The sequence below is a fragment of the Mangifera indica genome, chromosome 10 (genome assembly GCF_011075055.1).
Source record: "Mangifera indica cultivar Alphonso chromosome 10, CATAS_Mindica_2.1, whole genome shotgun sequence".
Taxonomy (NCBI): domain Eukaryota; kingdom Viridiplantae; phylum Streptophyta; class Magnoliopsida; order Sapindales; family Anacardiaceae; genus Mangifera; species Mangifera indica.
The window spans coordinates 14,707,803-14,733,649 of record NC_058146.1 but is presented as its reverse complement, the minus strand read 5'-3'; the positions used below and the strand labels follow the sequence as shown (position 1 = coordinate 14,733,649).

Below are 25,847 nucleotides of genomic sequence, written 5' to 3'. Positions count from 1 at the left end.
ACTGAAAACATGTCATTGGAATCATTGCACGAAAGTCTAACCATCAAACTTGCCCTCACTCACTTTTTGGGAAAAATTGTGCGTTTAGGGATTATAAAATAATAATCCCAAAAACACAGCAACATGTCATATATAAACTAAAAATGTTACACACACACGAGCGAGTGTTTGAGGCACACAACCATGTGTTACTTAATTTTAATCAATCTTATTTGGCTAACATGGCATGACACATGGGCATTGACTCTCCATACACAACCATGAGTCATCCAAAACTCTCATTTTGACAAGACTATTTTGCCCTTGAGACGTACATGTGAGTGTTACACATAAACAAACTTGTTTGTACTATTTTATTGCTGAAAATTGATGCAACAAGGATTGATTATCAGTTCTTGAGCAAAGTCTTCATTCCTAGTTCAGAATATTTTGCAAAAGTGGTGCCAAGAAAAATATTATATGTAATGTTCACTAGGGAAGGGGACCTGCCTTTATTTTATATGTATTGTTTAATTAGTTATCAGGTTCTCCTATTAAAAGCACAATAACTTTCATTGACCCACACTTACAATTCAAATTAATAACCATAATGCATAGTGTGTTGACCTGTTTCCAAATGATCACATTGAACTCATAAAATAAATTTTTTTTGGATTATATATTCACTCAGTTTTATTAAACAATAAAAAAAAATTAATTAATGTATACCCATATTATTCTAACATTCTCCCACTTAGACACTACTAATTATATATATACATATATATATATACATATATATATATATATATATACACAAAGAAAATGATCATTTTTATATATTTTCTGGTAAATGAAATTTTGTTATTTTAAAGTAGCCACAAAGTTATAAGAAAACAACATAGTCAAGACAAAAACACTTCAATTTAAAATAATCATATCAATACAATTATCAATAATAAATATAATATTTAAAAAATAATTTAAAAACATTAAAAATATATATAAAATCACAACCTATGAGCACAATAGGCTGTATCGAATTCAACCTGGAACAACCTAACATGAGCCATTATCGTGTTTACACACAACATAACATTTTGCTTCTTTATAAATGGTATAAAAAATTTACGTACCAAAATGTTTAAAGTACGTCAATAATCTTAGTAATTAATCTCATTTTTAGTATCGAAAAAAATTTAAATAAAAATAAAAATAATCGAAGTAATTACAACTATATAAAGATATAACTATATACAATATGTAAGGATTTTAACTATTACTAGTACCTGTCCTTCAACATTTTTTTAATTTACTTTTCACAAATTCTACTATTGTAAACATTTCTCTGAACATTTGAGTTAATTCGGGTTAATGCGGGTTAATGTTTGTATCAAAAACTCAATTTTAACTGAATTTTTTCATGCACTATCATATCAAGTTAATGAGCTGTGTAGAAAATGCCAACTCTACATGGAGGAACCCAACACCTCATACCAACTAGAGAAACAAACCAAAGAACCTTTGATAGAGAACCAAAAGCCAAAAGCTAACTATCTAGAAGACAAACCATTGACATAAGTTGAGACCAATCCAAATTAGACACCTAAACACAATAGAGGAAGGGGAATAAGGAACGAAAGGTAAAAAAGGGAGAAGGAAGATGGAATGGGGTACTAAACTGAAAGTGAAACAAAAAGATGACAAGGCTAAGAAAAGGATCAATAAAGGGATGGTTAACAAACAGGGGAATAAAAGACATGGGGAAAAGGGGAAGAGGCCAAAAAGGAAGCAAGTCAGTTAGTGTTTAGAAAGATGGTAGAGGACATGGTAAAAAATTCATCATTGTTGTGATACCCTTAGAAAAATTCCACATTGACAATGCACATAAGAGATGTTAGGTCTGTTTATACTTTGTTAGTATATCTCACATCAGTTAGAGATGAGAAGATTTGACTAGTTAAATAGTTTGTAAGTTTTTTAAACTGTCAAGACGTATTTTAAGTTGCAAAGCTTAGAAGCAAAACCATGATGAATTATTTGTCAAAAGTTGACAATATCTTGACAGTAAGTTAGGTTATTGGACTAGATATATTACAAATGGTATCAAAGCAGTGTTGTGTGTTTTCTTAAGCGATTGTGGGGCAAACTTCAATGAGGATGCTAAGTCTTATAAAAGGGGTGTATGTGATATCTTTAAGAAAATCTTACATTGACAAAACATAGGAAAGATGTTGGATTTGTCTGTGTATCCTGCATTGGTTATGGATGAAAAGATTTGACTGGTTAAATAGTCTGTGAACTCTTTAAACTATCAAGACACGTTTTTGGTTGCAAAGCCCAAAAGCAAAACTATAATGGATTGTGTCTAAAAGGATAATATCTTAACAATAAGTCGAGCTATTAGACCGAAAATGTTACAATTGGTTTCTTCAACAACATCCTTACCTATGGTCCAAGTATTTTTTATTGTGTAAGCCATTTTGAACTTGGGCTAAAGTGTCAAGTTATCATAATTTTTTTTTTTTGTTTGAACTTAGCAAGTGCCATTTTGGTGAAAAATATAGAAAATATCTCAATCACCTTAATCAAGAAGATGGTGCAAAGATAAACTCTAAGAAAGCTGAGGTTATAATATAATGGTCAACACCTAAGACTATTAGGCAACTTTGAGGATTTCTGGGATTGGCAAGGTAATATCGTAGCTTTATCATGAATTATGCATCAATCATTACCCTTCTTCATTGAAACAAATATCTTGGCACTACATAACTTTGCCAATGAATTTTTCATTGAAACAAATGCCTCAAATATTGGATTCAATGCAATGTTTACACAGGAGTGGCACCTAACTTCTTCAGTAAGAAGCTTGGCTCATATGAGATTGTCATTAGCTTACTATGCCAACAGTAAAGTTGTTTTTAAATGGTGACAATACCTCTTGCATGCCAAATTCACAATCAATATGAACCACTATAGTTTGAATAACATAAATATCGAATATAAGTCTAATCAAGCCAATACAGTTGTTGATTCTCTCTCTCAAATCTTCAAGGTCAAGACCACTCATGATGGTCTTTTGATCAAAGTTGTGATCTTATTATTCTCTTACCTAACAACATTCATACTGTTGCTTTGTGATTATTTAAGGAAGGAAAGGCAGACAACTCTAGATTTACTACTTTTTCATCAACAATTGAATAATGGAGAGCTCATTTCATCTGAATATACCAATCGTGATTGGTTATTGTACTATCATGGCCATATATGAATGAGTAAGACATCTCTTTATAAGTTCCCGTTGTTGAAAGAATTTCAGAAGTCTTTCATGGTAGGGCATTGCAACATTTTGAAGAAACTTTGGTGACTCTGGGTCAATTTCCCTTGGGCTAATATGAGGAAAGATGTTCAAGATTTTGTGGGGTGTTGTCTCACATTCCAAGAGATCGAAACAACCACTACTACCCTTGTTAGCTTGTTTTGCCCTTTACCCATTCAAGAGAGAGTATTGGAACTCCATGGATTTCATAACATGATTGCCAAGTTCAAGATGCCACACCACCATCCTCATCGTCATGGATAGATTGTCTGAACACACCCACTTTGGGCCATCATCCTAGTCCTTATTTGCAAATCGCTCCACCAACAAGCTGGCAAAGCAATTCTACAACCCTTTCACATTATTATGGTCGTGAGTCTTGTTTCCTACAAGCGTGGACTTCCACCAACAAGCCTTGTCTTTCACATCTCAATCCTCAAACCATACTGTGGAGATCAGTCTTTTGCTTGCAGCAGATTGCCACCACTCAGCCTTAACAATCAACCATTACTACTCCTTGAAGTGATTTTGGCCACACGTATTTAGGTATATCGTGGCAAAACACATCCACAAGTTTTGGTACAGTGGTCTAATTCCATGCATGAAGATGCCACCTAGGAGGACTTCACCTTTCTTTGCCGCACATATCCTTCATTTAACCTGGAGGTCGAGGTTCTTTTTGAAGAAGAGAAAGGTATTATGCATGAGTCAGTGTTGTTGGACCTAAAACTTGTGCTAGAACAATCAGCCAAGTGGGTTAGGGACAGATAAGGAGAAAGTTGAGATTAGAGCTGCTGAAAGGAAGAGACATGGACCTGGACATTTGTTGGTATAGATGAAAGAATACGAACAAAATACTTATCTGATTTTCTCTCTTCTTCTTCTGTTGGGGTTTGTATAAAAAATAATATGCTCAGTTCAATTTAAATGCTAGTTTGGGTCTTAACGCCCTGGAGCCCGTCAACTGTGAGCATCCCATTTCTCATCTTTGAATTTGAAATCCGGTCATATATCCCAAATCTCCACTGGCAGTTTCAACTCTAAATTAAAACCCACTACACTTACAAATGCCAACGACACTTAGTCTCAATTTCAACCTCAATCTCTCTAGCCTTCGCCAAACCCGCCACTTGTTCGCGCCTCTCTTCTCTCACTCCTCCTCCTCAAGAACCCACCTCCTCTCCCTCCGCCGCAAACTCCACCGCACCCTTAACTTCTTCCCCCGCCACTTTTCCGTCGTCTCCGCTGCACCCAGTTCCACTTCTGGAGGTAGTTTTGTTTTTCTGGGTAACTTCATTGAACAGGTGTTGGGCAGTTTTTTAAATTGTTGGTATAGTGCCCGTTTCATGTGAAATTCGAATTTACTTTTAAAAATAGAGTGTAAATTCAAAGTGAAAATGTAAAAAACGAGTGTAAAATGCAAATATAAGTAGATTTTCGGATTCTATTACAAATTTTAAAAATTATCTTCTGACCATAAACTAGACAAGTGCTTATCATCTTGTGTTTTGCAGAGTGGAATAGTGTTGAGAGATTTGATGTGATAGTGGTTGGGGGAGGGCATGCTGGGTGCGAAGCAGCCCTAGCGTCGGCTCGTTTGGGTGCAAAAACTCTCCTTCTTACACTAAACATTGATCGAATTGCTTGGCAGGTAATACTCTTCGGTGATAAGAGTACTCAAAAGATTTAGCAAACTTTTTGTTCTTCATTTTTTTTTTTTTTAATCTATCGAAATGGATTATGTGTAGCCTTGCAATCCAGCAGTGGGCGGACCTGCAAAATCACAGCTTGTACATGAAGTGGATGCACTTGGTGGTGAAATTGGGAAGGTTGCTGATAGGTAATATCCAAAGATTCTGTTTATGTTTAATAGTATGAAAATTCTTTACATGAACTATTTGAAATTTATGGTTTTGGAAGGCTAATATGATATGGTCTGAAATTTTATAGCTCGCTGAGTTGAAATTTTAAGCAAAACAGAAACAAAAAACAAAACTTAGCGATAGAGCTCAAGGGAGAAGGCAATAACGAACACTTTCTAACTTATTCTGCACAATGCCAAAAACATTGACCGTTTTCAATATAAGCATTATGCATACATTCGCTACCCCTGGCAACTACTCTAACTAACTTTTAATATAAATTTCCATTGATGCAAAACAACATTGTTCCACTTATTCCCCAAATGCTACATCTTGAATCCATGAACACCATTCATTTCTTGTCTATGCCATATCGGTGTTATCGAATGATAATGTTTAGCCTTGTTGATTTGAATTCGCACCTATACTCCCTCAGCAGCATTGTCCTCAAGTGCAAAGTCTGGAAAACGCACCCTTATCTCGCAAACTCCCACGTAGCTTCTATCAATGACAAGTGTTGTCAATGAATGAGCAGTTAAGCTGCAGTTGTGTTTTGTAGTTTGATCATTTTTCTTTCAAGTATTAATTGTGGATTTAAATATGAAGATGCCAATGTTTGAGGAAGTGTTGGCGAGGCTTGTATTGGAGCATGTACATGCTTGAGCAAGGAGAAAACACAAACAATTTTTTATTTCATGCTGCATAATGCCAAAAACATTGACCGTTTTCAACATAAGCATTACATATAGATTCGCTACACCTAACTAATACTCTAACTAACTTTTAAAATAAACTTCCATTGATGCAAAGAGACATCGTCTCACTTATTCCCAAATGCTGCATTTTGAATCTATGAATTCTATCCATTTCTTGTCTATGCCATATGACTGTTATCAAATTGCAACGTTTAGCCCTGTCAATTTGAATTCGCACCACAATCCCCCAGGTGCATAAGTTTGAATGAGATATATAATAGGTGAAAAAAAAAATTAAAGCTATATGTGACTGCAATTAAAGAATTTGCGAAGTTGCATCTAATGCATTTGTTTCCTGTAGCATGAAAGCTATGATTTCCTTGCTATTGTTTCATTGTGTCATTTATGATCTAGCTTATGGAACTGATTGTGTGTTACCTGTTTTTGTGTTTTTGGCTTGTTAGCTAATTTGCAAATATATATCTTGAGTTCTATTCTTGATTTAGTTTATGTTTGTTATACCTGCTACTACTATCTGACTATCTTTTCTAGTTTTGATTGCCATCCCTTTTATTTCTTTGAGCTCATTGAGTTACTTTACTTCAAGGACACCCTGTCTTTTCTTGCCATGGTTTTGACATTGCCCTGTATCTTTTTGCACAACTAATCACCATCTCCATGTTTCAGGTGCTATCTGCAAAAGCGTGTTCTTAACATCTCAAGAGGGCCTGCTGTTCGGGCATTGCGTGCTCAAACTGACAAAAGAGAATATGCTATGCAAATGAAAAATATAGTTGAGAGGTAAGCACATTACTGTTTCCTTGATCAAATTTTAGTTTTGGCCCAGGTTCTGGAAAGTAATGCTCTTATCAACTAAAAGTGGTTGTCAAAATGTTGCTTTGCATGAATGCATTTATCAAATTTATGAGATATTGAGTCTAGATGTATAACTGCACAACTAAACTTTGACTTTAAGGTTACATAGTATTCAAAGCAGCGAATTGATTAATGGGCACATATCATGGAATGCGTTTGGAGGGAACATTTTGATATTTAAGCATGTCATAATGAACTTAGTTCTTGTGAAGTTATTGACTGAAAAGATGCTGGAAATTCATCTCGCTGAACGTCAGATGATATACATAACATAAAAAGGTAAGTTTTAGTAGCCACTATGAAAGTGGTATTAATTAAAAGGATCTATACATAAGTCTACTATGTCCACTGTCTCGTCTCCACTGCTGTATAAATAATGAATTATCAATTTAGACAAGTCCACCTTATAATTACCTTATATTGAAATCAATACAGTATATACAGTTTTCCATTTTACAATGCAGTATAAAATGTCAAATGGATTAACATTTGTAAAAGGCTAGCTTGACCACCATTCAATATATCTCTGATAGGTACTGTTTAAGATAATTCATAGTACCAGTTGGTCTTACTTCTCTTGATGACACTTACTAAAGGACTGGATATTGTTAACTGTTGTATGTTAATGGAGAGACTGTTTTTGTATTCAATACCAAACAATGATACACAGTATTTTAATATCATGCACATGTCTAAAGCGGGTTGTGTTGGTTGTTTCCTATTTGCTGACTTGTTCTATTTATTCCATCATCAGCACTGCAAACCTTTCTATTAGGGAGGCAATGGTGACAGATCTCTTACTTGGAAGGAATGATAATGTTGAAGGTGTTAGCACGTTCTTCGGGATGAATTTTTATGCTTCTTCAGTTGTTCTCACCACTGGCACATTTATGAGTGGTAAAATATGGGTTGGTAGAACTTCTATGCCTGCAGGTAGGGCTGGTGAGTCAGCTTCACATGGGCTGACTGAAAACTTGCAACAACTTGGATTTGAAACTGATCGACTGAAAACTGGAACCCCAGCACGTGTGGACTGTCGTACTGTTGATTTTTCTGGACTTGAACCACAATATGGAGATGAAGAGGTCCTTTTATTTGATCCCATGTGTAGATTCAGTTGATTAATTTTGCATGATTCAAGATTTGAAGTCATGTCTCACAATTTTCTTTAAAAATGATCTGATTTTAAATAAGTATATATCATTTCAACATTCATTCTGTAACATGTTGCATTCACTAGCCCTATTAACATTTTTAAAGGGGTTAGTTTGATCACATTTATTTACATGGATTATGGATAGCTCTACATGCTGGCCTTAGATGATAGGAGCATTTCTGTTTCAGGAAAACCCAAGTATTTGACCTCCTGCTCGGTTATTAGACATGCAGTAGGTATGTGTGTAAGTTGATTTATCAGTTTAATAGGAAAAATTACCTATGACCACTGTAATGTTCACGAGATAATCATATAGCAATATTATGTCTAGGTAATTTGAAGCCCTTTTTTTATTTTACCTGTGAACAGTGAAGATTAATGAATTTAATGTTATAGAAATTTGTAACATATACTTGTTGATAATTTACAGGTCAGCTGGTTTAGTTTTGATCCTGATTATCATATCGAAAGAGAGCAAATGTGCTGCTATCTAACGCGTACCACAAAAAGAACCCACCAGCTTATAAAAGACAACTTGCATGAGACTCCCACTTATGGTGGATGGGTTGAAGCAAAGGGACCTAGGTACTGCCCTTCCATTGAAGATAAGGTATATTTCAGAGTCTTATGTTTTGGTGACTTCTATTGTTTTTCTAGCTTCACCTTGTCTTATCCATATTAATTCATCACAGCTTAAGCTGATACATATGAAGCCAGCAATCACATCACAGCTATAACACCCCCACCACACCCCCCTGGTGTGGACTGAATAAGTACTCAACTAACAAGCACACTATTATAGTTTATTCAATGTAGGCCTGCTATGGGTATAGTTGATCTTGTTGCATACAATGTTTAATGTTTGGGAAATTAGGTCAAGATTTTCTTATTGTGATGTTACTAGATATTTTAAAATAACTGTTCCTCTTTTTTTTTTTTTTTGGGGGTTTCAGATTGTTAGATTTCAAGATAAGGAGTCTCATCAGATTTTTCTTGAACCTGAGGGGCGTACTGTGCCAGAGCTCTATGTGCAGGTGTGCTTCAATGTTATCTTCTCTCTTCTTTGCCACTTATTTGCAGATGAAAGAAAGTAAAGAAGGGAATCAATTGAAAAAAAATAAAATTAAGGATAACAGAATGAAGGAAGACGAAATGCTTCTTGTCAACATCCTTGTCGATGGAACGACAAAACTTGAGTTGGTGCAAATTATGTCTTTATCCTACTCTATCACTGTTTGAATTTTGTGCTCTGCTGTTTCTGGAACAGATGAATGCTGTGTGACACATCAGCATGCTTATTTGAAATTCAGTATTACACAATTTCTCCCTCTATTAAAATTTTAGGTTTCCCTCTGCTGTCCCAATGAAAGTACACATTTGCTTTTGTACATGTATTTTTTTAATTCAATTAGAGGATACATCTAAGTTTTTCCAAATAAGTTCTGTGAGTAAGCATTGCTTGATGCAACTGGAAATTTCATGTGGTTACTGAAGTTTGTTGTATAATTTCATTTTTGTCTACCTAAGTGTTTTTTTTGTTGCTTGATATACATACATTCAATTAAGACTAAACTAATGGTTTATAGGTTGTGCTACAAGTAGTATAGGAACTAAATCGGATAAATATGAAGTGTGGAAATGGAATTTTTTCAGTGGAATTTTAGGTTGTGTACTATAAGTTTATCTGAGCCTGTTGCACTGGTTTGAAGCAAATCTTTTAGATCTTTATTAGGCTTCATTAATTTGATAGTAATTGAGCTTCTAATTCTAGTTAAATTGAAAAAAAAAATTGACAGGCTTTTTATATGTGCAACGTGCTCTTCAAATTTTAGTAGTGTTGATAAATGGAGTTGAGCTTCTTGGTTTATGGAATAATGGCTTCCTTGATGGTGTTTATTTCTGTTCTTATAATCATGACTTATATTTTTAGTTTATTATTATAGATGTCACTACGGTCATACTCTTTTCATCATTTCACTCCATAAATCTTTATTTACTTTGTCACAGGGGTTCTCAACCGGTTTACCTGAGAGATTACAGTTGCCACTCTTGAGATCTTTGCCTGGACTTGAAAACTGCTCAATGTTAAGGCCTGCTTATGCTGTAGAATACGATTTCCTGCCTGCTCATCAATGCTCAAGGTCTCTTATGACAAAGAAAATTGAGGGACTTTTCTTTTCTGGTCAGATAAATGGTACAACCGGCTATGAAGAGGCTGCTGCTCAGGTACTCTGTTTTATATAATCCTTCTCTCTGCTGAGGTATTTTGATTTTATGTTGGTAAAATGATCGGTTAATCCTATAGGGACATCGTGAAGAACATTTTCTTTTCCAGGTGGAAAAGAAATAATTGTTACTGTTATTCCCATGTTTACTCTGTAGTTTTCTGTCTCATTATGTATATACTTTTTACCATAGGGCATTATTTCTGGTATAAATGCTGCTAGACATTCAGATGGAAAGTCTCTAATTGTTCTTGAGAGGGAAAGTAGTTATATTGGGACTTTGATTGATGACCTGGTCACAAAGGACCTTCGAGAGCCTTACCGCATGTTGACAAGGTAATTGATTAAGTGTTTCATTACTGTATTAATGATTATTCATTCCTTTTGATTTGATCTTCAATTGTTTTTTATGGTTAGTGCTCTTGTTGTAGTCATGAGGGAAACTTGTTTCCATTATGAGCTATCACATTTCTCTGTAGCACACTAGATTAGCCAGAGGTTTGCAAGAGCTATTAATTGTAATAATTATGATGACATATATGTAATGTAGTAGTCATAAAACTATCTTAAGGAAAAATTGGGTTATGCCATTTAATGAGCCTTTGCAACTCCAGGACATTGAGATGTGTTCTTTAGTATTGTCTCTGTATTTAATTTGCATTTATGTAAGCATTTAGACAGTACATGAGACTTTGACTTATTTTCAAAGGAGTGAACCTAGAATGAACATATGTGGATTTGGAATGTCTTGAGGTTCTAACCATAACTCATAATTTTATTTCTGATCATCTCTTATATTTCTATGGTTAAAAGTTCCTTCCCCACTGGGATAAACTTGAAGAATAAGAAATAGGAAAAATAACCACAGAGAGACCAATATATGTATGGGCCATAACTTCCTAATATAACAAGGTAGAAGTCCGATATACCCTTAATATGGTAAACCACATAAAAATAGAACAAAAGCCCTAATATAGATTACTTCCTATCTAGCTACTAAAACTCAATTATGGGTTCTCCATCAGTATGTCCTTGCATTTTTTTTTAGGTCTACAAATGGAGTTTCAGAGGTTTTTGTTCTAATGGCAGTTATTTCCATTGCACAGCGTATTTTCTTAGCCTTGAACTCAAGACTGTTGCGAGAATTTTATTTGCATTATTTATTTTTCATGCTAACCTGAACTCTAATGTGTCTATTTTTTTTCTCTTAGCCGCTCTGAACACCGATTACTTCTACGATTCGATAATGCGGATAGCCGTCTAACACCTTTGGGGCATGAAATTGGGTTGATAGATGATAGACGCTGGAAAATTTACCAGGATAAGCAAGCTCGAATAGCAGAGGAAAAAAAGCGATTAAAAACTGTCAGGATATCAGGTTTGTATTTTTCATTCTATTGTCTGTGCCAGAAAGTTGTATCTACCAGTGAGATAATGTAGAGAAAAATCTTTGCAAGGAACATATAAGTTAGGGTTGTTTATGAGTTCAATATAGAAAATTCTCTCAGATTTTTTTCCCTTTCCTTTACAAGTAGCTGATATAGATTACACAATAACCTGGAAATGAGCATTTAAAAAGAAAGCATCCCGTTTTGTTCTTTTTACTGCAGAAGAAATTTTTTTTCTCTTGTTTATTTTCACTGAACAGACAGTAAACGTAGAGATTCTACAGATGGATAAAAAATATAAATTTCAAATGTTTAGATCTTCTGAGATTGTTTGTTGTAATCTATCCTTGAATAATCTCTGATTAGGGACAGTTATAGAGAGACATCTAGCTTACGGATTTTATTCCAGAACAATAATAAAAATGGACACCTTTAGATGAACCACAGTTATGGAAGTGTGCCTGATTATTTATTCTTGACAACAAGCTTGGATATATACAGTTAGTTCTATGTAAGTGAATAACAATTTTTAACCTGCCTCATTGTTTTTATTTTCAGGTGGAGATTTGGCTGCTGATGTTGCTCAATTGTCTTGTCAGCCTGTTAAGGACTTGTCAACATTGGAGAGCCTTTTGAAGAAACCACACATTCAATATAAAGTTCTTGATAAGCATGGTTTTGGAAATGAAAAGTTAGCTAGAGAGGATAAAGAATGCATAGAGATAGATATTAAGTATGAGGGCTTCATTCTGCGACAGCAGCAACAACTCCAGCAGGTGAGTTGTAAATTTTTTCATGTGCCTTGTACAAGGAGTTCTATAGTGTTTTTCATGATGGAGACTCATGATTTGGAATGAACATGTTTTAGCCTTTTGTTTGGTTATGGCTTTATTTGTTATCATGTTGGAGTTCTTATCTTTTATGTATATATCAAACCCATATGCTTGTTCTACTTGCAGATGGTCCGTCAACAACATAGGCCTCTTCCACCGGACTTGGATTACTATACAATGACAACTCTGTCTCTAGAAGCACGTGAGAAACTTTCTAAGGTTTGTAGTGTATATAATTTGGATACTGAACTTCACAACAACAATAACAACATACATACACTCTACCATTGGCAAATCAGGAGGATCTTTCTTGCTTTTTAGTTTCTGTGTTTGGGAGGATCTCATGTAGTGTCAGTGTATAATACAAATTAGAATTGGAGGTTCATGAGATTATGCCTAGACTTTTTAACTATAAGCCTAAGTCACTTGGATTGCAGCTAGATTCCTACAAAATTATAGCTTATTTCTAGACCTCATTCTTTGTTTGGTGTGGTGTGAGTTGGCTTCTCCTCTTGAACTCTATTTTTGTAGGAACTCAGATAGTCTTTCAAGAGGAGGAAAGTTCCTCATTACCCTCTCTTGCTGAGTCTCTTTAACTTTTTTCCTTGGTTTTTTCTTTGTACATCTTATACCTAGTTTTTGGCTGCCCTTTTATTTTGTCGGGTGAGCTTAGGTTGTTAGTTTTTCTCCCCTCCCAAGGCATGGTTTTAATATACTTATTTAAAAAAAAAAAAAAATTTGCAAACACTTCTATTTTCATTTTGGGTTCTTTGCGGTCACATCTATCGTGTATCTCCGTTTACAAGAATCAATTTAGGTAAATTTAGAAGTACATATATGCTTTCATGTGACTTCTGTGTGCACTTTTGTGGAGGCCTGCACGGTGCAGTTTTTATTGATTATCTTAGGATTCTATATTCTTAATGTAATGATAGCTTGTTCAAAGACATTGCACTGGAAGTTTATGGAGATTATGAAAGCTGTTTGATACTAGTTAGGAATATGCCATGGATTTATTAGCAAAACTAATAGTTTAGCTGGTGGATAGAATCAGTACTGGCTTCAACCTTTAATTGTACAGTTTTATTTGTGTTTTCAACATCAAGCTGTATTACCCGAATCCAAAGAGCTGGAGAGCTTGGTTCCAATGAAATTTGAAAACAGTGGATGAAGTCTGTGTGTGTGTCCTACTGTAAAAGCAAAACCTACCGTATTGTTGTTTAAATATTCATAGGAAAATGCATTTTATTTGATAACCCTGTGCTTTCCATCATTATTGGAGCATATAAAGTTGCAGGATCCTCCAATAATAATGCCAATCTTAATTTGGATTTTCTTGCTTTCAGGTGAGGCCACAAACCATTGGTCAAGCAAGTAGAGTGGGAGGAGTAAGCCCTGCTGACATTACTGCTCTCCTTATAATCCTTGAATCCAACCGAAGGAAAGCTCATGAGCAGAGGAGGCACCAAATGCTAGCTTCTGTCATGGCTGATACAAATCAGCCGTCTGAAGTCCCTTTGACAGAGACCATCAGCTCATGAGATGTTCTCTTTGATGCAGGCTGTTTAAAAATCCTCTTTTCTATTTTACCGATTCGGGAACAGAAGAATGACTGTTGTCATCAAAATGGTGTATAAGGGAAAATTGGTGGGTGTAGACTAAACAAAAACTTAATACGAGGGAGATGAGTCGTTAACATATTTTTTATTTATTTCTAGACAAAAATGACGACTCAAAAGCATATCTTTGTTATTTTAAGATATAATATATGTCATTTTAAAATAATATTTATTTAATTAAATATTTAAAGGGAAATTAACTTAATTAAGCAAAACTTACCCATATTAACAAAATACTCATGTAAATTAAGACAAAGCAAAAACGCCCGGCAAATGTGAATGGTTCAAAATACCCCCATATATAAGCCAACCCAAAACATACCCACATCTGTTTCCATCTCGAAATCATTGTTGCATTTTTCAAATGTTTCATGAGGAAATCTCAAGACCTGTTATATTGTAATCAAAGCCCTGTTATATTTTGAGTTGGTGACTAGATAATAAAATTTAATACAATGCATACATGTTACACAGGGTATGGCTCTGACTTTGCTTGGTTTCTTATACGATTGTTGTTACAAGTGGACAAGGTATTTTTTATGAATCTGGTTGCTAACCAATGTTTCTTTTTCCAGTTTTCTTTCAACGAAGGAAGAACCCAGAAAAGCTCACCCAAGCCAATACCACAGCCAATAACAGCTGCAGCATAAAACATGTCCTGGCCAGCTTCCTCATCATCATCAATACTTGTTTCTGTGCCTGAGGAATCATTATCATCACATCAGTTACCAATGGCAACCCCAAAAGTGCTTGTTTTGGTAGTTGCCAGTCCATCTATCTCCTGTTTAGGGGTGGCAACGAGCCGGGACAGGGTTGAATACTCTAATCCTTGTATTAGGAGAGATCTTTTCTTATCCTTACCCCATTCCAATAGAGGGATGACAACAAATTCTTGTTCTTTACTTGTGGGTAAAATTTTCTTTCCCTCTTCATTTTTACAAAGAAAATTCCCTATTCCCTTCTCTTTCGTCCTTGTGGGGAAAACAATGAAATATATATTAGATGTTATTGGATATTCAAAATAATTAAAAATTATAAAGCAATTCAATATATAAGCTAAAACTAAAGGAAATAGATCATCTCTCTTGAATTCAATTCTCTTATGAGTAATTTACATTTTTAAACATCTTTAACCAGTTAACAATCATGCAGATGTTGATCTCTCTTGCAATTGCCCCATGTAGCTTCACTTAAGACAAAAAACTAGGCTTTGATAGATGCACGGAAGGTTATTCCTATCTTTCATATACACGGACAGTTGCATTACATATGTCACTTATTCTCCTTTACCATAAACTAAACCTACCATGGTCCATCAATTTAACTAACAAATTATTAGGATTCTAGCCACTACTATCTCATATTTCTATGAAAATTCACATTTTGATTCAACGCTTATTGAATTTGGATAACTCATTACAAAATACGGGTCACCATTATATAACATAAAAGATGATATTAGATTGGGTATGATTAGGTTTAAGTGTTTCACTAACTTTATATAAATAAGATGAAATAACAAGAATGACCTTCTTATGTTAAGTTTAAAGCCAAATTTAAAAATTGAGTAACAACTTTGTTAGTGTTTGAAACTTAGTTAAGAAAAAATAATTATTTTATGAAGCATATGATAATAAAATGTAATTAAGCAAACAAATTCATAATTAATATACAAATCATGCACAAACTCTCTTCTACAATATAAATTTGATATGATTATTAATACCTCATAGTCATGATATTTTAGGACAAAGTTAAAAGCCCTACAACTAAAAACAAAGAATTTGTTATTCTCTGTTTTAGGACAATACAACTCATATTGCATTTATTCTAAAAACAAAGAATAATTTCTCAGCTTATCCTGACGCCACGACGACAATATGTCTCGTCAATTTATGGTGTGGGGTGTACGGTATACATGCATTACAGCTGTGCATATGATACTTTGTGAAGCGTGACAGCACAATAAACAAGCCAGTCTGTACACCAGCCTGGCTTCCACTATCCATTAATGTGGATCAATCAACTGATCCAAATCTAATTTACCCACAAACCCGTTTGGTATTATGGGTTAGCCGAGTCTGTTTGACACGTAATCAATATATTTACTGTTATCCAGCCCTAACACTACTGTTACCGTATTTTAATCAAATTATTAAGCTATTCAAAATTTTTATAAATTCATAATTCAGTACATTCAAACAGCCTTCATATTTCTTAATCATGTGCATATATATATATATATATATATATACACACACACACAGGCGTAGGTCATTTCCAACCAATTTGTGCATTTTCAGAACTAAAATTATTATTTGTATTTATTTTTTAATATAAATAATTATATATAAAATGTTTCCTGATTAATTATAATTTTATATTTAATTTAAAAATATTTAATTATTTAACATCACACAAGCATTAAATGAAAAAATGATAATATCATATTTATGAAGAAAAAAGTTAATATCATATGTTTATAAAAAATAATATAGAATAAGTTAATTTAGGGTTTTCATTCCCCACAATCATTGAATCTATGAAGTGTAAATATTACATATATAAATTGAATAATATTATGGATGGTCACTTTGATTATATAAATGAGTATATATTTATATATGTTATTATATGATTAAATTTTATTTTATTATTAATTCAAAATAATCTAATCACATAATAATATATATTAAATGTATATTAATTTATATATTTAAAGTGTATATGGATAATTTTATTATTAAAAATTAGTTTTATTTTTTAATTTAAAATTATAAAATTATATAATAATATATTATTATTTATGAGAGTGTGTAATCAAAGTAGAAATGTGTATGACTTTTAAATAAGGAAAATCGGAAAAATCAAGATTTGATAATAAATAGTATAAAAAAATAAATTAAAAATTAAGGATAATATAATAATTGCAATGCTATCATAACCGATTTTTATTAAGGAAATAAATTTTTGGGTGAAAAAGTATAATTTATACAACGAAAGAGGTGTTTGGTTTGGGTAATATTTTATTATCAAAATAAAAAGATTACCTTGAAGATAGATTACTTAAAAAATTATTGGGTATAAAGGATTACTATGTTTAATAAAATTTAATAAATATAAATAATTATTGTGTTTAGTTAAAGGTAATAAAATATTACTAATAAATTATTTACTTAAATGCTATTGAATATAATTATTTTTAAATATTATTTATATTATTTATCATATTAATTAAAAATAAATTTATTTTTATCTAAAAAAATTAATAAATAATTATATAATTATAATAAAATCAAGATTACTTTAGTAATCTTTAAATACGTAAGGTGAAGGTGGTAATCAGATTACTATTTATATTATTTATCACATCAATATTGATAATAAAAAATTATTATAATATTTTATTACTAATAAACTAAACAAAAAAAATAAAAAATAAATTATCAAGAATCAAACACCCCTGAAAAGATTTTTTTTTTTGTAACACATGTAAAAATTTGAGTGAAAACAATAACAAAATTTAAAATAATCAACATGATTGCCCTACCACTGCCAAAAGAACAAAGAAATAAAGCCCCCAAATAATTACACATATTACGAGAAGTTGAAGAAAAATATAGGTGCCTCGCTTCATTTCCTTTATTACGAACTACAAATTTTGACTGTTATTATAAAATTATATCTTTTTACGTACATATACATTGATTTTAAAGTTAGCAAATTGATTTATAATTCAAATCATATAAAATTAGAATTAGATTAAATATATAATGTCAGTCATTCAGGTCTAACAAGGACAAATGCCATGAAAATCAGGTTAAGCTGAAAAATTTACAACCCGAATAGAATTTGTCCGCTGTAAGCTGTCAGAATCAAGTGATAGGGCAGAAAAGGTTTTGTCAAATTATCGATATTGAATTATGAAAGTTGTATTATTGAGTCTGCATTATTATTCACGTGCGTCTGCAAGATTGTCGGTCTCTGATCAAACCAATATCCTGACGCGACGATGACAATATGTCTCGTCTATTGATGGTGTGGGGTGTCCGCTATACATGCATCACAGCTGTGGTGCACATGATTAACTTTGTGAAGCGTGACAGCACAATAAACAAGGCAGTCCGTACACCAGCCTGGCTTCCACTATGCATTAATGTGGATCAATCAACTGATCCAAATCTAATTTACCCATAAACCCGTTTGGTATTATGGGTTAGCCGAGTCTGTTTGACACGTAATCAATATATTTTAGGACAAAGTTAAAGACACGTAATCACCATTTGTTCATACTTCAGACAAGGAATCTTACTATATATATAATGCCATGAACCTAGATGATTATTTCATATAACAATTCAATCTCACCATTTCTAAAGCTAAACAACCTATAACCTTCTTTCTTTCAAAAATATGGCCGAAACAATTGTCCCTGTTATTGCCGAGAAATTGTTTGATAAGCTAATAACCCTTGCTTCTGATGAAGTGTCTTTGACATTTGGTGTCAAGAATGATGTAGAACAGCTTAAAGACACTTTAGATACTATCAAGGTTGTTCTCTTTGATGCTGAAGAGAAACAGAATCATGACCCGAAGCTGAGAGTTTGGCTGAAAAAGCTTAAGGAGGTTTGCTATGATGCAGAAGATGTTTTAGATGAAATTGAGGTGGAAAATCTGCATAACCAAGTGGTGAATCGTCAGAGCATTACAAAAAAGGTACGCCACTTTTGTTCATCATCAAATCCAATTGTTTTCCGTTTTACGTTGGGGCATAAAATTAAAGAGGTCAACAAAAGGTTAGCAAAAATAGCAGCTGATAAGAATGATTTTAATCTCACTGAAAAAATCGATAGCAATCATGTTATAGTTTGGGATAGGGAAACCCACGCTTTTGTTCGTGATTCTGATGTTATTGGTAGAGATAAAGATAAAGAGATGATTATTGAAAGGTTATTGCAACCAAGTTATGGTCATGAAAATGTTTCTGTTATTTCTATTGTTGGGATAGGAGGTCTGGGAAAAACCACACTTGCGAAATGGGTGAATGACGATAAAATTGTGAGTGACCATTTTAATTTGAGAATGTGGGTTTGCGTGTCTGATGAATTTTCTTTGAAAAGACTTCTAATTGACATCATCAATTCAGCAACTGAGCAAAAATGTATTCACATGAGTTTAAACCAATTGCAAGGTAAACTACGTGATGTTATAAGTCATAAAAGATATTTGTTAATTTTGGATGACGTGTGGAATGAAGTTCATGGGTTGTGGTTGGAATTAAAATGTTTACTAAATGAATGTGTTAGTGGAAGTAAAATTTTAGTAACCACACGTAGTGAACGTGTTGCCTCAACTATGGATACTGTATCTACACACAAGTTAGAAGGTCTTGCTTTTGATCAATGTTTGTCAATATTTGTTAAATGTGCATTTAAAGAAGGGCAAGAAAAACAACATCCCAAACTTATAGAGATGGGAAAAGAAATTGTAAAAAAATGTGGAGGGGTTCCACTGGCAGTAAGAGCATTAGGAGGTCTTCTCCATTCCTCAACTTCTGAACAAGAGTGGATAAATGTGAGAGATAATGAGGTATGGAAGTCGGATCAAAAGGAGAATAGCATTTTACCTGCTCTAAGAATAAGTTATAATAAGTTATCACCTCCTTTGAAACAATGTTTTGTCTATTGTTTTGTATTTCCAAAAGACATCGAATTTCATAGTATTAAATTGATTCACTTTTGGATGGCCCATGGGCTTCTCCATGCCCACAATCAAAATGAAGATTTGGAAAATATTGGCATGCAATATATAAACGAATTAATGTGGAGATCTTTCTTTCAAGATATTAAAGAGTTGGGTAATGATGTGTATGCTTTTAAAATACATGATTTGATGCATGATGTTGCCACATCATTGTTTCAAAATGAGTGCTTAACAGTGAAAGGGAGTAACCAAATTGCTTGCAAAACTTCTTATCGACATTTATTTTTTCATGGTGTTGATGGTCAAGTAGTTACTCTGAACTCTATACATAGCTTGAGTAATGTGAGAAGCGTTATGTTTTCATCAATGATTGAAGAACATATCACTATTAGCCAATCTTTTTTGAAATTACTTATCTCGAGATTACAATTCTTGCGAATGTTAGATTTATATGATCTAAATATAGAAGTAGTGCCTAAAGGAATTGGTAATCTAGAGCATTTGAGATATTTGGAACTAGCATTTAATCCTATTAAAAAACTCCCAAGTTTCATTTACAAGCTACAAAATTTGCAATATCTATCAGTGCGCAATTGTGTGCAACTAGAAGGGTTACCAAGAGAAGTAAAGTACTTAATTAGTCTTAGATGGTTCATCTTAACAACAATGCAAAAGCATCTACCAAGCAATGGAATTGGCTGCTTGAATTCTCTTCGACATTTGGGGATTCACCGCTGCAGAAATTTAGAATATTTGTGTGAAGATATTGGTCTTCTGAGAGCCCTTCGAAGACTAATAATTTCTAAATGTCGAAGTTTAATCTCATTACCGCATGGTGTAAGAAACTTAAGCTCATTAGAAGACCTTCGTATCCTGCATTGTGAAAGGCTTAATCTTGATTTGAGCACAGGATCAGACAATCATGAAGAACTCAATAGCACAGGGCCTCCCCTTCGATTCCTTGCAATTTTTGATCTACCAAAACTGGTAAAATTGCCGCAATGGCTTCTTCAGTGTTCGACAAACACTTTGGGAGAAGTAATAATTTCTTCCTGTCCAGAATTGTCATCTCTACCAGAGGATATGAATAGTCTCATCTCTTTGAGAAAACTCAAGATTGATTGTTGTCCTAAACTGACGGGAAGATGCAAACCAGAAACAGGTGAAGATTGGTCCAAGATTGCTCATATCCCCAAGATTGAACTTGACGGAGAGATTATCAAGTCAACCGAAAATTAGGTATGACCCATCCATATCTCTTCTTCTTCGTCAGTTAGTCGATAAATTATAAATATTCTTGAAATACTTATTTGAATAAAGTTAAAACTTCAATTGACAATTTGACTGGTTTATCATTTGATATGAATTTCAAAATTTGAACCTATTCATTGTTTCTCCTTCCTATCTTTAACTTTATTGTTTTATACATATGCAGGGGAAACTTGAATTAAATTTGTGAGTTTTCAATCTCATAATTCAGCCTTGACAAGTAAGTATTGTCTCCCATAATGTTTTATATTTATGTTTTAATTCTTTTGGGGAAAGGACCTTACAATGTAAGTTTTTCTGTGTCAGGGCTGACAAACATGGATGAGTTATTTTATATCTATATTCAAGTAAACTCGTCGGATAATTTTGCTTCTTGTCCTTGAATACTGTTACATACCTGAGCTGCTGGGTGTAATTTTGTTCTCTCAAATGCCTTGTCTTCCTGGTTTGTTTAGCTGCCCTGAAATCAAATATGCATTCAGCAAGAGTAGCCTTCTGGTTTATTTACACAGAACACATACAACAGCACTTTCAATGAAATGTCTTTATTGATTGGAAAGAATAAACATAGCAGCCCTCCTCACTGCGTTATTCTGAAACTAATTCCAGTGATAACTTTTCTGACTAGAGTGCCAGAACCCCTAGGCCATAGCCCCCTAATATCCCTTCACTGTGGTTTTCCTTGCCTTTCCTCTCCTCTTCTTCTGCCCTTTATAGGCTGGCAATCTCCATTCAGATCTGCTGAAACCAGCGAGCTCTGCCATGGCGGTAAGTTCTTTGAAGAAAGATAAATGCTGGTCATCTATTGACCTCATTTTTTTTGCCTGATTGCTTGTGTTGCACAGTTTGTTTATTAATTTCACCCTATTTGGGGTACATCAATGTCAGGAATCTCTTATAGGATAAATCATCAGATGTTTGATAGGCAGCAGAAGCGTGCATTATTGAAATCATCTGAGCCACCAGACAAGAAGCAGTGTGTGCCCTATAAAATCTCTGGTGCTTTCTCATACTTTTGAGATTGAAGCTGTAATTGAGCTTTATTTTTTTTTTTTTGGATTTACATAATCTTTTCCAGACTGAGAAGCATCTTAAAGATGTGATGGTCCAGCTTTAGCTCTTATTGTTGAAAGACTGAAAGCGTATTGTGGATCTCATGGTGTGTATATGGCAAAGTGGTTCAAGTAATTTTCCCTTCTCCTTGTACACCGTTTATATTTTGCATGCTAATTGGGTTTCTCTTAGTATTACTTGAATCTGCAAAAGTAATGTCAATGGGGCCTACATCTCCAGACAGCTCGAAGGTTGCAAAATCTACTTCTAATTGTTTGTTGAAGCATGGAAGCAGGACTATATCTTTTGTATGTTTTGCATGCTTTTGTTACAACCATTTCTGCATGCAATGAGGGTGCTGAGTGTTTTTTTTTTGATGGCTTGGATGCAGCGGCATTCCAACTAAGGGTGCAAAGGCATATTCAATTGCGTCTGTTGAAGATATAGCTGTCCAATAACAGGCTTTGTTAAATGTCAAGGATTCAAATAAGGTATTGATTGATGAAATTTGAAGCATTGAATATTGTGTGAAGTGTTAAATATACCGAGAACATGTTTTATATAAACTTTTTAATTTACGGGATGAAAGGAAGAGAACAGCTGTTGGTAGATTTAAGTTAGAAGAGCCACGGATAGAGCAGATCCAAGATTTTGAGGTTTGTTCTGGGATTTATGGCTAGATATATTTCTTTGTATCCTTTGAAAAATTAGTTTTGATAGACATGTGCCTTTGTTGCAGAATGATATGATGAGATTTTTCAGAGAGGATTTGCACAGATTTTAAGAAGCAAGTTTATGGACTCGAGATGCTGCAGAAGGTGGTCTTCTCATGATTTTGGTTCTTGAATTTGTTTCAAGTTTGTTAATATGTAATCTTGATCGAATCAATTTTTAAGTACAGGAGCTCCCATCTATAAAAAGGGAAATTATTGAAGTTATGGATATACTTTTGGGGAGGCTTGTTTTGCAGTTCTTCAAATCAAACACAACATGCTTGATGTATTTTATGCTTAATTGACTTGTTATTGTCATACAGGATAATCCTGATCGCACTGCATCCTTTGTTGTCCTTATTAATCTCTTGCGTCCATTAGATCCTTCAAGGTGGCCTTCACCTGTGACTAATGAGTCGCTTCGAGAAATCAGAGGTTTTCTGATCTGCTTGTAAAATGCCTCATCAAACTCAATAAGGTATCTTTCATTAGCGGTGCCTTTCTTGCTCTGATTTCTAAGATTGTTTTGACAAGCCAAATTGTTTGTTCAGTAGTATTTTTCTAATTGTAACAAACTGTTAAGCAGTTGTGGGGCTAGAGAGCTCGTTATAACTTGAGTGGTTGCATGAGTCATCCTCGTACAAAAATTGCCCTCACTGGGACATGTAACTGAGATGATAGATAATACATTTAGGCTAGTATGTGCATTTTTTTTGCAGTGTTAATATATTTGTTTGTTTGTTGGCATTGATTTTTTTGTGTTTTGGCTAGTTATGTGCTAAATTTTGTTTAGCAGTGTTAATACATTTAGACAACTTATATATGCTGTGTGTTTAGCAGGTTGTTGCAAGCCTGACAGAAGAACGGGACACTGAAATAAGAAAAGCTGCTCACAAGATTTTAGGTGTGGCATATCATGATGTTACATAGTTGCTTTGAATTTACAAGCTGTTGTTCTTTTATTCTTTGTTTTTCACTCTGCTTTTTCTACTTAATCTTACTTGGCTGCTAAACTCTTGCATTGAATCATTTTGCTGCAACATACTAATTTTATGAACTTTGTTTGGACATTTCAAATAAGAGGCTTCCTCATGCTGTCCAGGAGAGTACGCTTGACAGTGTAATTACTGAGCTTCTACTTTGGCTTTTGGATGAAAGGGTTCCTCATATGGATGGATGGCAGCCAACTTTTGAAAGCTCTCAATGTGTTGGTGCTTAACATTCTGGTGAAAACTTATCTGCTATGAATACATTTTCAGTAAACTTAATGTATTTTTTTTGTTTAATATACTTGCTATTGTTGATACAGAATAATGCTGATTGAACTTCATCCTTTGTTGTCCTTATTAATCTCGTGTGCATTAGATCCGTCAAGGTGGCCTTCAGCTGCGACTAATGAGTCCTTTGCTGCCAGATATCAGAGGTTTTCTGATCTGGTTGTAAAATGCCTCATCAAACTGACCAAGGTATCTTTCATTGCTGGTGCCTTCCTTGCTTTGCTTTCTAAGATTGTTTTGACAAGCCAAATTGTCTGTTTCGTGCTATTTCTCTAGTTGTAACAAATTGTCCACTCTGTAACATGTACTGAGATGACAGATGTTAGGAACCTGGACTAATGCGGTTTGTTGAATATTTGCAGCTCAGCCATGCTCCTGTACAATGCTTCAGGCTAGATTACAGACCACTTTTCTTCAATCAACAACAGTACCAAAGCTACAGTCAGTCTGAATCACAAGAAGGATGGAAGATTCAATAATGGAAAAATTTTCAACACAAGAAGATTCCCAGCAATTGTATTTCTGAGTACAGCCAATACAACTTAAAGGAAGTTCAATGATAGACTTGGATACTAAACACTCAATTGTAACTGAAACTGGAAACGATTTGAAATGTAGTTTGCTGCCTCCAAAGGCCAAGGCCTGCTTCTCTATTTATACAAAATTTTTGGACTCACTGTTTTTGGCTTTTCGTTTTTCCTCCTGACTCTGTTTCTGTGTTGATGGCTTGTGTTTTGTTATTTTGCTTCCTTCTTTTCCTGAAATAAACCTGTTTGGTAAGAGTTTATCATTACCTCCCAAGAAGTCTCAACTACTCAAGGTAAAATTGAGAGAATTGTTCTACTATTTCAACAAAATTTTCCCATAAATCTTCACAATCTGGCGGTCGACTTCATTTAAATGAAACCTCCAGTTGTTCTGTCGAGGAAAATCAGTGGCCAGTAAATCCTCGGGTTGTAATTGTAATTCCACGCCGTTGGATAGACAGGCAGGTAATGGTTACAGCTAAACACTATTTCCAATTGCCTTTTTAACTGTGAAACATGGAAGACAGGATGTTCTGTTTTTAATTTGGCCGTTATGCTAGCATGTCAGCTATAGGATCAATTATCTCCAAAATGCGATAGGGTCCATAAAATCGTGGGCTTAATCTTTCATATGGCCCTTTCGCCAACTTTTGAAGGTGATGAGACTGTAATTTTAGAAATACTAAGTCACCTAGCTCAAATTGGACCTCTAACCTTTTTAAGCCTATCTAACTTTTTATTCTTTTAATTTAGATAATATGTTGTCTCTGGCGTGAAGTAGGGCCCTAACCTCATCTGCCTTAGTTATAGATGATCCCCACCGAAGCAATGTAATAAGGTGTTTTCCGTATAATGCTTTGAAAGGAGTTATCCCTATAGTGTTATAGGAAGTAGTGTTATATTAATATTTAGCACAGAGAAGCCACCAAATCCACTCTTTGGGTTGTTGAGCGCAGAAACAACGTAAATACATCTCTAACCCATGGTTTCCTTTGATTTGTCCATTAGTTTGTGGATGATATATTATACTAAATTTAAGAGTAGTGCCCACCAAATGAAACAACTTGGTCCAAAATTGACTTATAAATACTCAATCTTGATCTGATGCAATCAATCTTGGATACCCATAAAATTGTACTACCTATTTATTGAAAACATCGGCCACATCCTTAGCAGTGTATGGGTGTAGTAGTACCATGAAGTGATTGTATTTAGTGAGGCCATCTACTATAACCAAAATCGTATCACATTTTTTTCTGGTAAACCATCGATAAAATCCATTGAAATATCTTCCCATACTTTTTGGTATTGGAAGTGATTGTACCAACCCTGTAGGACTCATGGTATGGCGTT

The 25,847-nt window shown here is 34.0% G+C and overlaps 2 protein-coding genes across 11 annotated transcripts; both read left to right on the top strand.

Annotated features, from left to right (window-relative positions):
• The first annotated feature begins 4,006 nt into the window (after positions 1-4,006).
• Positions 4,007-14,118, top strand: LOC123228416 (tRNA uridine 5-carboxymethylaminomethyl modification enzyme MnmG-like). 2 transcript variants are annotated; one of them, XM_044653843.1, is made up of 13 exons: positions 4,007-4,585; positions 4,813-4,949; positions 5,047-5,138; positions 6,543-6,656; positions 7,486-7,816; positions 8,318-8,497; positions 8,841-8,921; positions 9,895-10,113; positions 10,306-10,448; positions 11,324-11,490; positions 12,059-12,276; positions 12,460-12,552; positions 13,680-14,118. In XM_044653843.1, the coding sequence occupies exons 1-13, from the start codon at positions 4,366-4,368 to the stop codon at positions 13,872-13,874; spliced, it is 2,190 nt and encodes a 729-aa protein (XP_044509778.1). In that variant the 5' UTR covers positions 4,007-4,365; the 3' UTR covers positions 13,875-14,118. The 2 variants fall into 2 exon arrangements, with proteins under 2 accessions (XP_044509778.1, XP_044509779.1); XM_044653844.1 differs by having other exon boundaries at positions 4,013-4,567.
• A 4,183-nt stretch (positions 14,119-18,301) lies between these two features.
• On the top strand, positions 18,302-24,643 carry LOC123228412 (putative disease resistance protein RGA3). Of its 9 annotated transcripts, none has more exons than XM_044653826.1 (12): positions 18,302-20,894; positions 21,091-21,144; positions 21,231-21,692; positions 21,813-22,108; positions 22,369-22,468; positions 22,571-22,633; positions 22,717-22,795; positions 23,014-23,168; positions 23,531-23,594; positions 23,772-23,916; positions 24,056-24,156; positions 24,330-24,643. In XM_044653826.1, exon 1 carries the CDS (start codon positions 18,366-18,368, stop codon positions 20,892-20,894), a length of 2,529 nt encoding a protein of 842 aa, XP_044509761.1. In that variant the 5' UTR covers positions 18,302-18,365; the 3' UTR covers positions 21,091-21,144; positions 21,231-21,692; positions 21,813-22,108; positions 22,369-22,468; positions 22,571-22,633; positions 22,717-22,795; positions 23,014-23,168; positions 23,531-23,594; positions 23,772-23,916; positions 24,056-24,156; positions 24,330-24,643. The 9 variants fall into 9 exon arrangements, with proteins under 9 accessions (XP_044509761.1, XP_044509755.1, XP_044509756.1 ...); XM_044653820.1 differs by having other exon boundaries at positions 22,567-22,633; XM_044653821.1 differs by having other exon boundaries at positions 22,567-22,633; positions 23,528-23,594.
• Positions 24,644-25,847: the final 1,204 nt, after the last annotated feature.

Bases quoted from the DNA above. Each gene is read 5' to 3' on its own strand.
- LOC123228416 (XM_044653843.1), top strand. From the start codon at position 4,366: ATGCCAACGACACTTAGTCTCAATTTCAACCTCAATCTCTCTAGCCTT. The intron at 6,657-7,485 runs GTAAGCACATTA...TTCCATCATCAG, and splicing joins ATGAAAAATATAGTTGAGAG to CACTGCAAACCTTTCTATTA. The intron at 10,114-10,305 runs GTACTCTGTTTT...TTTTTACCATAG, and splicing joins ATGAAGAGGCTGCTGCTCAG to GGCATTATTTCTGGTATAAA.
- LOC123228412 (XM_044653826.1), top strand. From the start codon at position 18,366: ATGGCCGAAACAATTGTCCCTGTTATTGCCGAGAAATTGTTTGATAAG.